This window comes from Calidris pugnax, unplaced genomic scaffold, assembly GCF_001431845.1.
Source record: "Calidris pugnax isolate Ruff unplaced genomic scaffold, ASM143184v1 scaffold68, whole genome shotgun sequence".
NCBI lineage: Eukaryota > Metazoa > Chordata > Aves > Charadriiformes > Scolopacidae > Calidris > Calidris pugnax.
In genome coordinates this window covers 2,944,516-2,958,763 of record NW_015090921.1, presented here as the reverse complement: position 1 = coordinate 2,958,763, position 14,248 = coordinate 2,944,516, and the positions used below count along the sequence as shown (strand labels likewise).

The window sequence follows — 14,248 nt, the reverse complement described above, 5'->3', positions numbered from 1 at the left end:
AGACCTGCTTCTATTTATCGCTCAGAAACTCAGAGCACTGACCCTGCCATGCTCTGCCATGGTCCACTTTTATGGTCAACCTGCCATGCTCTGCCATGGTCCACTTTTATTTTACTCAAAGGCCATGGTCATGGCCTTTGAGTAAAATAGCAACCTCCAGGTCTGTGACAGCTCTCAGTGCTCTTCTTCTTTGAGACTGTCTGATCCTAGGTGCCCTCTTTGATAATAACCAGAGTTATTCACAATCTCGTAGGCTAACTCCTTTCTCTCCATCGTCTATGTTTATGTCTGGAGATGTTGGACTGGTATAAGTATGATTAGTGAGAGCTGGAAGGGGGTTGTTTTGATGAGGAGGTTTTGCCAGTGTTTAGTTGTGCTGGAGGATAAGACCCAGGAACCCAGAGAGGGGTACGTGCCCCAACATTTCTGGATTCCTGGGGAAGGTGTGAGTTTCATTCTCTGCTTGTCACCCGTGTTTTTCCCATACTGTGCAGTAGGTCTCTGTCTCTTGGGAGAGAATGGGCTCTTGGGGGACCTGAACTCCAACATCTCTGTTGCCTTCATCCTCACTTCCAAGCAAGGAAGTTCCTCCAGCAAGCCTGCTGTATGGGATCTAAAAGAAGAACCAGAAATCTGCAATTACTCCTGCCAGTGTTGGTGCCTGCGTTAAGGCTCCTTCTTTTACCCAGGCCCTTGCATTCACTACTCATCTCTTACCCTGTAGTCACTGCTGTGGTGATTTTTTGGTTTCAGAATAAAACTTGAGGCACATCTCCACCTCTTCTGTCCAGGTATGTTTGTTCTATAATGGGAAGACTGTTGACTGACCAAGAGATCCTTGTTCTAAGTGTGGGTGGGCTTCCTCTAAAAGAGAGTGTGGAACTACTGCTTAAATGCATCTTCTTGACTCCCTTCACTCCTGCTTTTGCCTCTGTTAATGCAGGGTTGTGGAAGAAATTTGAAGCACGTGGCAGAGTCAGACACTTCTCCCTGCAGCTGTCCATCCATCTCTGCTTCTCTTCCAAGGTCACATGGTGGTTCTAGTTTTGATAGTTCTGTCAGTATAGATGATTTGGGTGCTTTATGTTGGATCCAGGCTCGGTGGTGTGTTGGCAGCCAGAGCTCTGAATCCCTTCACTCTTCTGCGGTTACATTCTCGCCCTTACCGTAAGGCTATCGTGTCCATATCCTGTGTTTGCTTGTGTTGTTTAGAGAAAGCAAGACAAAGAACAGCTGTTACATGAGCAGGCACTCGCTGGGGTTAATGCTCAGAACTCCAAACTCTCTACCCCTCCGTGCTGCAGGATAGGACAAAAACCTGGTTTTCCAGTGCTTTTCAGATAAATATCTAATCGGGTTCCATCTGCTGACTCAGCTCTCTCTGAAGGACGGTTATGCTCAGCACAGATGGAAGGTGTTTTCTGTCGCTTGATTCAAGTGCAGAAACGCTTCTAGGCAACTTGGAAACGGCTGGGTAGGTTTTACCAAGCTACCCCGCCAACTCTGCTTCCAGTATGGGAACAAGTGGAGGAAACTTCAGCCCAGACATCCCAGGGAGGGCCTCAACACTGGGATTTAGCATGACTCTGCCTTCTCCACCTTACCTGCACATGCAGTGTCTGCTCTCCCAGGGGAGCCTCAGATGGTGGTATGCCAGGCTGTCACTCCAGGCAGTGGGAGGACAGGACAAGTGGGAAGGAAGTGAAGGGAGAGAAACCTCATATCAGGCAGAATGCAGGCAGTAGGCACACACACACTGCACTTCCAGCGTGCTTTGTGGGCATCTGATTTTTTTAAATTGAGTGGCTGAGGGATGATGCTGGAGGGTGAAGAGCACTGGCATGTTGGAGACTGCTGGAGCTCACTGTCTCCCTCCCCCACTTGGTGGGAAGCATGAATCTGTTCACCTGGAGCCTACTTTGCTCCTGAGCCTCACCCCAACCTTCTGACAGCCAGCGTAATGTTGACAGAGTGATACTGTGCTCAGGTAAAACAAATAGACCTTCCTGTAGGAGCAGGAACCTGCAGGCTCCAGCATCCGGGGTCCTGTGGCCAACTCCTCCCTCGGTCCTAGCACTGGGAAAAGAAAGGACTGCACACACCCCACACTCCTCTAGGAGCCGGGCTCTTTCCTGAGCTCGGCTCTCACTCTGAAATTCATTGGTATTCATGTCTCCACTCTAGGACCTGCGTGCTGTCTCCCAGTCTCTCTCATCCATACCCTGTTGCTCTTGGTATTTCAATATGCTGCTTTCAATGCCTTTCTGCCCACCCAGATGCTTTTCCAGGCGGGGGCGGACCCAGTCTGACTCTGCTGAGCTCTCTCCAGTTCATTTAAGTTACACAGTTCCGTCTGTGTAATATAGTCACTTGAATGTATCTGTCTTTTCTTTCCTCTCCCTGAGCCAGAAGCCTCAATCTGCCAACAAATGGGATAATTTTTCAGCTGGTGTTTGGCAACCATCATTTTTCTCCCTGCCCAACCAACGCTTTGTTTTAGCAAATGGAAAAGTTAGTGATTTGACTTCTGCATAGGAGGATATGCCTCAAAGGAAACGGGTTCCCTGTAGCATCAGGAGCCCAGTTCTGCAACAGCACTGGCCAGATTTACTGACTGTTACTGGAATGATTAGTGGAATGATTGTTTGTTGTTAACAGCCCATCTGTAGTGTTTAAACTTCATCGGGGAGCAGAATTTCACAGGCATTATCTGCCTGGAGGACAGCCTCATATGGTCCACAGAGGGACTGTGAAATCCCAGAGGAAATTAAATACAACAGGGGGCCTTCCTGTTATGTTGATCCAACTGATCTTTTTTTTCCTCTGATAGAAATCAGCAGCTGGGTTGATGTTCTCTGGGGCATCAGAGTGCCTATTGCTGCTGGCAGAGAACATGAGAAAGTGTCTGTCACCAAGGACAGGTGCCGAAGACCGTGGTTTTCTGCCACACTTGGATTTTGTCATCACGGGGATTTCTTGCCATGTCCTGTCTTTGGCTTGTTGTCACAGTGAGATGATGCTTGGAAGCTGAAGAGAGGTACCCACAGAGGAAGGGGGAGATGTGAGACTATAGAAGAGTTTTGTGAGTGTGGCATAGATAAACAGGCAGAGAAGATGTATAGCACCATGGACCTTTCTATCTTAATTCAAGGTGTTTCTATCAAACTGATGCAAGCAAGGGATAGGAACTGCTTTTTCCCATCCAAAAAATGCTGTTGCTGAGGTTTGGTGCTCAGAGCAGGGGAAGGCTCTCAGATCCCTCTTGGAGTTGACACTAACGCTCTCTCCCTCTTTGTCTTGTCTTTCCTCAGCATTTCTCAGAGAACCTGGATCACTTCTCCGACAACATGGAGGATTTCTCCAACGACCTCTTCAGCAGTTTCTTCGATGATCCAGTACTGGCTGAGAAGAACCCACTGCTGGACATGGACCTGGATCCACCCACTCCAGGCATCCAGGCAGAGCACAGCTACTCCCTCAGTGGAGACTCTGCTCCCCAGAGCCCTCTCGTGCCTGTCAAGACTGAAGATAACGTTAACGGTGAGTGTGAGACGTGCACACTGCACAGTTTTAGGCACATCTGTTAGCAGAGACTTTGGGCTGGCTTCCATATATAAGGACAAACTGGCTATTCCCTGGGCTTGCGCATGGCTAATCCAGAGAAGAATTTGATCTGCTGCTGTCAAATTCAGCCCATTTTTTTTTTTTTCCTTCAGTTTGTGCTCTGTCAGTCACACTGCTCCTTTGCTGGGCTAACTGTTATTTAGGAAAATGATGATTGGTTGTGGTTCCCTGTGCCGCCAGCTTCTGGCAAGCAATAGGCAATGTCTCTTTAGGATCCTGCAAACCTGGGTGTGGATGCCCTAGATCCAGGTCTGTTTTGGCATCAGGCAACAGGGTTTTGGCTTGAATATAGGAAGCATGAGTCTCTGGCTGCAACCAGTGCTGGTACATGTGGAAAGCTAAGTGGCTTCTTTACCAGCAGATCTTTTAGCAGCAGACAGAGAGGAACAGTCATTTAAAAAACCTATTTTTAAAACAATTCATTTCAGGATAATTTATGATGGCTGGATATTTTTAGAGCCATCCTTGCAGAGAGTCCTGTAATTTGTGGGACTGTGTGGGTGTCCCAACAGCTGATGGACACCAGGCTGCCTGAAAAAGCAGTGGCACAGGCTCAGTATACACAGAAGAAAGCCATTCCTTTGAGCAAGAGTGAGACCTGGGATAGAGACTTCCCTCTCATGGCCAGGAATGATCCCAGCTCTGGTACAAACACCGAGGCAGGAGGAGAGGCACTGGCCTCTGCTGCCTCTTTGGTCCCTACAAAGGGCTCAGCCATTAGTGCCATGCTCCTTAGGGGTCACTCAGAGAGATGCTGGGAGACAGGCTTGTGGCAGGCCAAGCAAGCTGTGCCTTAGTATCATGAAAGCTTCCCATTTCCATTTCTTTTTCCTTAGCTTTTAACCCCAGTACAGTCTTGGAGGGCACTCAGCGCAGGCAACTGAGTGACTGAAAACAAACCCTCATGAGCACATAGATACACCTTTATTTTGCCCCTGCAAATGAATAGGAGGAGATGAGGCTTGGGAAGGAGAGAAGCAAAAAGCATGAGTTTGTAGAAAGCAGTGAAATGAAATCTGCCCGCACAAAGCTACTTCAGGGACTTCTCTCTGAGACACTTGTCACCTCTTCTGCTCCTCTCCTCTGTGTCTGGACAAGCCCCTGCTTCAGCTGCAGCATCTCCAAGGCAAGACCTCCTCTGAATGGAGGGTGACACTGGTCCTTGGGTAGAGGCCAGCACAGAGTGGATGGTGCATGACACAAGAAAGCTTGAGATGGATCTGACACTTGCTGTCTGAGGGTACAGATCAGCTCTGTACAGGGAGTAAGGCCTAGCATTAATGAGGCAGGTATAGGGGTATCCATGCACCCAGTCCTGCAGTGGGATAATTCAACCCATCTTTCCAGGGCTCTCTTGGCTCGTAATTGGATGTGAGTCATATTCTAGTGTAGCCCTGAGTCAGGTCCAGTATTTGTAACACTGTGCAGTCCTTTTGGCGCAGCTCCATCCAGTCTCAGTCCTTTTAGACATTCACTTCAAATTAATTACCCAGGAATGGCTTTTCTTTAACATTAAGCAAGCTCTGCTTGGTCTGCAGAGCTCCTCAGGAATGCCTGGGCGCTGTCTAGGCTTGGAGCTGGCTGAGGCTTTGCTGTTTATCAGCTTTCTCCCAGTTTTTTCTACAGATCTCCGAAACACTACAAAATCCTGCCCCTTCCTACATGGGTCCCACTAACACGGGTCAGCTAGGGCAAGCTGCTGGGTGCATGGTGACCCTGCTCACCAGTGGAGTCTGCTTTCCAGATGGTTTGTGCACATGGACTGGCTGCTTCAGTTCCCAGTACCAGCCCTCAGTTCTGCAGGGTGTGATTTGATGCCAGGAGCAGGGGGAGCCAGGGCTGTGCAGAGCAGTGGGTGCTGGAACAACCTTGGGCTAGTGCCCACACTCCTGTACAGGTCCTGCTTCCTCACTGCTCGTTGCCTCACCTCCTCAACCCAGGGTAGCTATGGATGTCTCCCAGCTGTACTTCTTCCCATTATGCACAGAGCAAAGGATGAGCTTCCTTTCTGGCACGCTTCACCCAGCAACCCACAGTGAAATCTGCAGTGGTTACAGACTGGTCTGAAACATCCTCTCAGGCAGCAGAACATAGAGGTGTCCACACAAAATGCCTTCTCCTCAGTCCCTTATTGACCCTTTGATGGCTTATGTGTTTCTGATTCTGTAACCCAATCGCTCCCCAGATAAATCTCTGATGGTGGGAAAGAGAGCAGGGTCAGAATGTAGACAGGAAATGGGAGGACAGCGCATACTCATTTGGGTGTCTGCTCCTTAGGCTGTCTGGACTGACAGCACCGGGGGCTGCTCTCTCACTGAGTCAAGTCTGAACGGGGAGAGCCCTTGGTGGTCTGCCCTCCCTTGTCTGCTTCAGCAGCAGCCCTCCCAAACAGAGGATGCCCCACCCCCCTGAGAAAAAGAGAAATGCAGAGCTTTGCAACAGAAAGGGAGGATAAGGAAGACGAGGCTTAAAATCACAGGCAGGGAACTTCAGATTAGCCAGTAGGCAAAACCTTCCCATAGTGGGCATAGTGAAACTGTAGAAGAGATTTAACGGGGGAAGCTGTGGACTCTTCATCTCTTTTCAGGGGAGTAAGATCAAGTCAGACAACCATCTGTCAGGGGTTAAATTGAACTTGCCTAGAGCACTGGGATAGACTGGAAAACCTCTCAAGGTTCCTCATCTCTGTGACAGCCTGTGATCAGGCAGAAGAGTTCAGTCCAAGCTTTCTGGCTGCAGACATTTGTGGCTGTGTAACACTTTGCTTCCTTCTGTCAGAAAGGGCTTGTCTGCACAGCAGGGTTAACTGGGACTTCACTACCAGCTGTCCTTAGCAGGATGGAGAAAATGCAGCTCGGTCTGTGCCTGCTCAGCAGCCTCTCCGTTGTCACAGTTGTGCAGGGCACCCCTGCCTGAGATGCTGCCCTGCTGCATTGTGGGAAGCTCTCGGAAGCGATCCAGTGGCAGGGAGAGCAGCACTCGGCAGATACACACACTGAGCAGCCACAGGAACTCCTGTCTGTGCTTGAAGATGTCTGGTCACACAGGGAGTTGGAAGGAATGGAGCCTCTGCTAGAGACATCTATCTAGTCAGTAAATTAAGAGGTGCTAGACCAAAGACAGGAAGACAACATATTCCACTGGCAAGGGCAACACTGATAGAATTCTTGCCCAATCTTTAACACCACCGTTTCTGTGAAAAAACTAGAGGGAGGATTCTGCCCTGTGCTCTCATGGGGACAACAGAGCCTGAGTTGGGCAAAGATGATGTTAAGCTACCTTTAAGTTTAGTTCAGATGGCAGCTCCCACATCAACAGCTGCTTGCTTGTACTTTTCTTTGTGCAAGGCTTTTTTTGAGCTGAGAAGGACCTTTCTCCCTCTCTTCTCTTGCCAGGACATCTTCTAGACTGAGACCTGCACTGCAGAGCTGCTCTGGGCAGCAGAGAGCCAGGCTGTGAGCGCTGTATGTAGAGAGCAGTGCAGAGGGGTTGGGGAGTGAGCCCAGCTGAGGCCTCATGTTGAGCCAACTGGGGCACTATCTGGTGACACACTTAGCAATAGCCTGTCCTGTGTCAAGACAAATGCATTTCTGGTTGTCAGATAAAAAGGGGAAGGGATGAGGATTAGGGAGGAGGATGCAGGCTCCAGGCCAGCTAGGAGTAGCTTTTTGGCAGGCTGAACTGTTTGAAGAACAACGAGGGGACCAAAACTTCAGAGCAGAGCCCAAGCAGCTCTCCTGCCTGGCAGGTTTTTTTTCTCCCATCTGAGCTGCAGCTTATCCACCACTGCCTGAATCTCAGCTCCTGGGATCTCTGCTTCCAGTGACAAGGCAGGCTCATGACACAGGCGTGCACGGGACAGGGGGGTGAGGGGAGTGTGCTCACACAGCTCCATTCACTTCTCTGCAGACACTTGCTTTCCCTTGCTGCTGCTTTGGTCCCTGCCAGCAATGGCAGCAGGACATGGCTGTAGGCAACAGTCCCCCGGAGCCTCAGAGGTGAGACTCAGTGGAGCAACCATGGGAGCAGCATCACAAGCAGGTGCCACATTGGGCTTCCTTCCACAGAAATGGACCTCGCTCCTCTCCTGTCATGCAACAAAGCTCTGGTACTTGGCACAAGGCTGGCAGGAGGCCAAAGCAGCCTGTCAGCCTTTCACTGTCATCGTGCTTGCCCTCACCAGCACAGAGATGGTGCTATTCTTGGTAACACACCTGGCAGCTCTGTGATGCTGGCCATTCTGCCTAAGAGGCAACAGCCCAGCATCTCTCCTCTCACTGCTCTCTAAATATAAATAAGCTCCAGAGGACAAGACCGAGACATCGCTGGGGGAAGAAACCCTGCAGCTGTCCTCCAGTCAGAGCAGAGCCACAATCCCTCTAGCTCTGTCCTGTCTGCTCCCCACACACTGGGGGAGCAGTGTTGTGTTGTGGGCCTGCACATGCTTGTGTGGTGACAGTGTTAAACTTGGGAAGGCAGCCTCCCCAGACTGGGGGAAACTGTCTGCATGGATTTATTTATTTTTTCTTGTCCTGTTCTTGCTGGAGTTTGACTCTCATGTTGTGCGTATTTCAGAGCTGGAGAATGGAGTGTGGTCGCTGGGGCCCAAGCTCTGCTCCATCATGGTGAAACAGGAACAGAACCTGGCTCTAGACCTGCCTGAGTCCCAGCTAGCTGCCAGCTCCATACCAGTGCTGAACCTCAACCCTCTGCAGAGACTGCCAGTCCCCGAGGAGGTGAGCCCATCTAAGATCCATCGTGAACTCGGGCTCTCACACAGCAACATCCCTGGCGAGGTGGACCCAGCCATGTGACTGCAGGGTTCTGCTAGGTGATTTAGCTGTTGGGCAGACAGAGGAAGGGGATACAAAGCCCAAATATTGCATTATTTGTCATTCTGCTCTTGAAACAGCAGTCAGAGCGGCAGCACACCCGATTCTAGCTAGAACTGTGTTCTTGATTTCTACAGTGAAGCTACAAGACAGGTTATCCTTCCAGGGGAAATGATGGAAGGAAGGTTTTGTCCAGCACAGGAGGCTTTGGTTAAATACAAGTGTGTTTCCTTGGCACAAAACCCAAAGGATTTTAAGCTTGCATGGACTGGAGCCCAGTCCCCTCCAATCTGCCAGTATTTCTATAGCCGCTCTTGGTTTATTTTCATATTTTGGACAACAGCATCAATTAATGTGATGCCAGTGACCCCACTATTCCTGAGTACAGACCCCTGCCCTGGCACTGTCTTTTTATGGCCTTGGGTTTATCATATGGCTTCTAAGTCCCACTCCACGTCCTACTGGCATTTCCCTATGAAGCAGCAGGAATTATTATTTCTAAGAAGCAAGGGGCCATGACTTTTGGTCATATCTAAGTTCTTAAGAGGTCTCTTTGAAGGAGACTCACTTATGCCCCTGGTACATGGGTGTAAGCTGGGGGCTCAGTTTGGCTCGCCTTGAGTCCAGCCGTGTTGGATGGGAAGGTCTCACCAGTCTCACGCAGACCTTTAGTATCTTGTAGCAGCTCAGTAGGTAACAGTAGAGCACCTCTGGGGTTTGCTTCCTTTTTCCACTCCTGCTGAGCATCTTCCCATTTAAACGACCATCCAAAGCAAATGGGTACTTCCAGCGAAAACTGTGCACAAACTTCCTCCATTATTTACACAGCCTGAACTTGCTGTGCCCTCCAAGCTCTGCTGTGTGTGCTCAGCAGCCGTACCATGGTGCTCTCTCAGCTGTGTTTACAGTCTGGAGGAGTCTGCAATGTGTCTGTTTAGTGTAAAAACTCCCCCAGCCTATGGTGGGCCCGGGGCTGGTGAGCCAGGGAACTGAGGGGCAGCATATCCCAGATGGGAATAAATCTACTCTTTATTTAACTCTGTCCCCTCCAATTGGAAACAGCTGCTCCACAGCCCTGGTGCAAATCATGTGAGAAGGACAGGGGGTTTGTTCTGGTTCTGTTTCTGTACAACCTCTGTGCTCCCATTTCGAATGAAAGCAGATCAAAGAGGGACTTCCCGTGGTAATGCAGAGGTTGGTTTAAATTGCACTGTCTGGGTCTAGCAGGGGAAGAATCACCAAAGATAAAAGCCATCTCCCTTTTGGAGGTACTCAGTGCAGTGCTTGGCAGCATATCCATCTGCCACTGCCTCTGCCTCTGCAAATATGTGTTTGCAATCTGTGTGCCCAGCAACATAGACTTCAGGGGGCTTATGTTTGGACTCCTGCTTTCTGTTAAGTGTGGTGAGAGGATGCCTTGGGGCAGAACTGTGAGATGGGGCAGTAAGGAGAGCAGGGGAGCAGTGGCTATTAGCAGAACTGGTGGGAGCCCTCTGGGCAGGGTAAGAGCTCTTTCTGCTTCTTTTCCACAGACTCCCATAGAAATGACTCCAGCACCTGTGATCAAAGCTGAACCTAAAGAGGTGAACCAGTTTCTAAATGTACCTGCAGGTAAGAAGATAGTATTTACTGGTCAACTTACATCCTGTTATATTACTCAGATAGAGATTGTTACTATACAGGGAGGAAGGACAACACCTGAGGGCAGAGCCATGCATACAAGGTAGCACTGGGGCACAGACCATTAGAGGAGCTGTTCCAGCTCAGATCAGTGTCTGAACCAAGAGCCACACATAGAATTGTTCAGACAGGGAGTCCCAGGCAAAACAGGCTACTTCAGAGTTGGAAGTATGCAAGAGTGCCTTTAAAATCCTCAGAGGGACTGTAGTGTTATCCAAAAACAACCATTTGAAAGTCAGGAAATTCAGGATCCAGTTTAATTTGAAAGAAACCCAAGCATCTGAAAATCTGCCGATGCACAAATGAAAGCACTATAGGAACTCCCACTGCCCCAGAGAGACATTCCTGAGGCATATTTCCACCTCCATTAAGGCCCCCAGGGCTCTCCAGTACAAAGTGGGGACAGTTTTCAAGTGCTTGGCAGCCGAGTGACTGGAGTCTCTTTGGATCAAGTGTGCTGGCAAATGTGTGAGCCCTGTGGTGCTTTTGGAAGAGCTCTTCTCTTACAGAGCTTCCTGTACTTGTGAACAGAGTATGGAGCAAAACATCACGGGCTTTGTATTCTGTTTTGGTTGACACCGGAGTACCTTACTGCTTTGTAAATACCTTTGGTGTCTTGGCAAGCCCCTGCCAGCTCTCTGCAGATCCTAGTTTAGCACATTTGTGGTCGGCCTCCTCTCTGTCTTGAGCAGTGCTCAGTCCAGCCTTCTTCTCAGACCCACACTGTCTTGTGAGAGTCATCACTCTCTCCTTTCAGTCCCGTGTTAATGGCAGTGCCTTTTCCTGCTGGTACTCGGAGCCCTATGCCTGTACCAACAGGCTGACATGAGAGCCATTGACTTGATCTCCTCATTTCTCAGTAGATGACCTGGTACAGATGCCTCCAACTCCACCCAGCAGCCATGGCAGTGACAGCGATGGATCTCAGAGCCCCCGGTCCCTGCCTCCCTCCAGCCCAGCCCGACCTGCAGCTCGCTCTTCTGCTGCCATCTCCTCCTCACCTCTCCTCACAGCACCACACGTAAGGATGAAGCAGGATGTCACTGGGACACAGGGCTCTGGTACTCTGAGGGGTTTGGAGGCTTTCAAAGGGGTTCATATGGGAGATCCTACAAGGGTTAAGGTCTCCAAGGCTTGGCAAGCCCCTGCCAGCTCCCTGCAGATCCTAGTTTAGCACATTTGAGGTCAGCCTCCTCTCTATCTTGGGCAGTGCTCAGTCCAGCCTTGTTCTCAGACCCACAAGTCCTTAACAAGGGTTAAGGTCTCCAAGGTGAAATGCTCTGACAAGGCAACGTGATGTCCTAGCACAGCGGTGTGAGGACAGGATGGTGCTCACAGGACTGAGCAGAGGCACAATGAGTCTTCACCAATGCCTACCAGCAGCTACCTTGTTTTAGCAAGTGCTGTCTTTCAGCCCATACTTTGGGAAGTGCCCTATGCACTGGAGGACTTTCCAGAGAGGTTAATGAAAGAGAAAGGAATAACTGAGGATTCCCATAACCAGACTGTGTTTTAAGCATTGCCCAGAAGTTCTTTGGCAGGGTCCTGCAGTGCAAGCTTGTAGCCAGCCTCACCATGAAGGAGCAGATGCCCTCCCAAGTCAAAGAGCAAGGCAGCTGCTGAGCTGTGCCCCCAGGATCAGGTTGAGAGCCGGAAAGGGCACTGCCCTGGACTTATTTGTACTGAGCCTCTAGCTGCTCTGCAAGGCTCTGAGGAGGATCACTGGGATAGAACTCCTTGCTGATGCTGACTTCTGCTCTCTGTGTGTTTCAGAAGTTACAAGGGACCTCTGGCCCGCTGCTCTTGACTGAAGAGGAGAAACGCACCTTGATTGCCGAGGGCTACCCCATTCCTACCAAGCTGCCCCTCACCAAAGCAGAGGAGAAAGCACTGAAGAGGGTCAGGAGGAAAATCAAGAACAAGGTAACTGCAAAAAAATGTGACCATGCAGTTCCCATGATTCCAGCAGTTCCTCAGCTGACCAGTGCTATAGTTACCCTCACCTCCTCAGCTGCAGTGCAGCTCAGAAAAGGTGGGATCCTGCCTTTGGTACACTGGTACGAGCCTCCCAGCCCACAGAAAGGGTGTCAAGGGCCATCTCTGCATGCATGCAGCTGTATTTGGGAAGTGTGGCTTCCAGTCCAGATCCTGGTTATGGGATTCCCTGGGATGGGGCCCATAAACTAAGGCGTCATGGATCAGACAAACCAGCCTGGCCAGGCTTTGCTGTGGGGTCAGGGAAAAAAAGAGCTATTGCATGGTGAAGGATGGGTGATGCACAGAGCTCATTAGCTAGACAGAGGCTGTGAGAGTTTAGGCTCTGATTAGAAAGCATCCCATGGGAGAAATGATGAGACCCTGAATTAGTCACCCAGTGACTCAGAAGCGGTCGGGGGCAGAATCTGCCCAGATGGCCGCAGCACAAACCCCTGTGAGTCAGAGGACTTCAAAGCAACCCTCAAGATGCTCTCAGCAGCAAGGGGGTCAGGCATACTGCAACAAATGGCTGTGGCCTACAGGCCAAAGAAGGCTGCAAACCTACAGCAACTATCCCTCCCAGTTTTGTCCTGGAGATCGGTGGGAACGGCAGACTGGAAAGAGACTTCCCCATTTACCTTTAGGGTGTTGTGTGTGCAGGGAACAGACAAGATGAGGGAACCATAAAGAACTGTCTAGAGGCTTATGGTATTGACTGCTCTCTGATGGCTGCCCTCCTCACAGATCTCTGCTCAAGAGAGTCGCAGGAAGAAGAAAGAATACGTGGAGTGTCTAGAGAAAAAGTAAGTTTCTTCTTCTCATTCTTATCTTTGAAAAAGGAGCCCTGTTCATCACAGCCCCTCTTTCTAGTGTTTTTGTCTCCTAATTGCTCAGAGTACGATTCCTTGCAATGCTGGCTGCACAGAAGTTTGGTTTGGGACCCTGCCCCTACTCCCCTCCCTTCTAGAAATCCTCTTGCAGGATAAAGGTTGCTCTAGAAACCTTGTTTTTCCAACTGCTTAGCTTGGCTGGTCCTCTGCAGAACACAGGCCATTTTGGCTGCCAAAAAGGTGGGATTTTGGATAAGAGTCACGTTTCCCTACTAGAAGTTGCTTCTATTTTGTCTGTCCCATAAGCAGCAGGCCCTCTGAGGACACTGAGCATGGCTTTTCCCCCTCTAGTCCCATGAGGGTGGACACACAAGCATTTCATAGCAAGAAAAACTGTACACTACAGTTGGTCCCTAAGCTCCCTCCCCTTCCACCCTTCCCTGCATGAGCTTTGTTTTTCTCCTTGCAGCCCTGAGGTCCTGCATGTGTGGTAGGCATAAGCCTAAGGTGACATCACATGACACTGACAGGGTAGAAAATAACTCTTAAGGGCCTGATCCTGTGATCCCCTCTGTACTAGCACCCTGATGAGCATTCCCAGGCAATGAAGAATGCCAGGAAATTCAATTTCTGTTTAAATACCATCTTCGTCCCTGTTATTAACACCACCTGAGATCAGCAAAATGGAAAGAAACCAACCCCCAAACCCAGCCTTAACTAACTCTTCTCCCTGATGCTATTTGTTTGTGTTCTCTAAGTGCCTAAAAATGCTGAATGAAACCAGATGACTCCCACAACCTTTCAGGTTCTCATGCCCTTCCATAAGCAGCACCTTGATGCGCATGTGTATGTCCAGGCATCAGAGCACATCACCTCCAGCTCATATCCCACATTAACACCCAGATCCTTCAAGGCAGGGCTGGGGAGCTGGCTGGCCTTGTTCAAGTGACAGGTCCAGGGCTTTCTGTGGTGGGGCCTCTTCTCCAGACGTGGCTGTGGTGCCTGTACATACTCAGCAGTTTGTTACGCTAGTGCATTGCTGTGACAGATGCCTTTCAAACAATGCCAGGTTTAAATGTAAACCAAAAGCAGCGTTTAGTGAAATTTTTTTAATGCAACAAGTCGTTGGTCGACTTGGCTGAATTCTGTAAGAGCCGGTTTGTCAAAATCTGCGTTTTGGGCACTTCACCATTCAGTTTGACACCTTTGCTGCAAGCCCAGTTTTTACACGGAACGCCTGGTTCGGAGGCTGTGCTGGAGAAACCTTCAGCAAGTCTCAGGCTGTGTCCCTGGCCTGCCTGCCTT

General features: G+C 49.9%; 1 protein-coding gene across 5 annotated transcripts in view; it reads left to right on the top strand.

Annotated features, from left to right (window-relative positions):
* Positions 1-14,248, top strand: part of CREB3L1 (cAMP responsive element binding protein 3-like 1) — a 70,145-nt gene that overhangs the window by 44,144 nt on the left and 11,753 nt on the right. For 3 of the 5 annotated variants that reach the window (XM_014950131.1, XM_014950130.1, XM_014950128.1), the window contains exons 2-7: positions 3,312-3,540; positions 8,200-8,360; positions 9,989-10,067; positions 10,997-11,157; positions 11,910-12,059; positions 12,858-12,916. In XM_014950131.1, coding sequence (XP_014805617.1) covers positions 3,312-3,540; positions 8,200-8,360; positions 9,989-10,067; positions 10,997-11,157; positions 11,910-12,059; positions 12,858-12,916 — 839 coding nt within the window. Of the gene's footprint in view, positions 1-2,446; positions 2,512-3,311; positions 3,541-8,199; positions 8,361-9,988; positions 10,068-10,996; positions 11,158-11,909; positions 12,060-12,857; positions 12,917-14,248 lie in introns of those variants that run through there. The other 2 variants (XM_014950132.1, XM_014950129.1) reach the window with 2 other exon arrangements.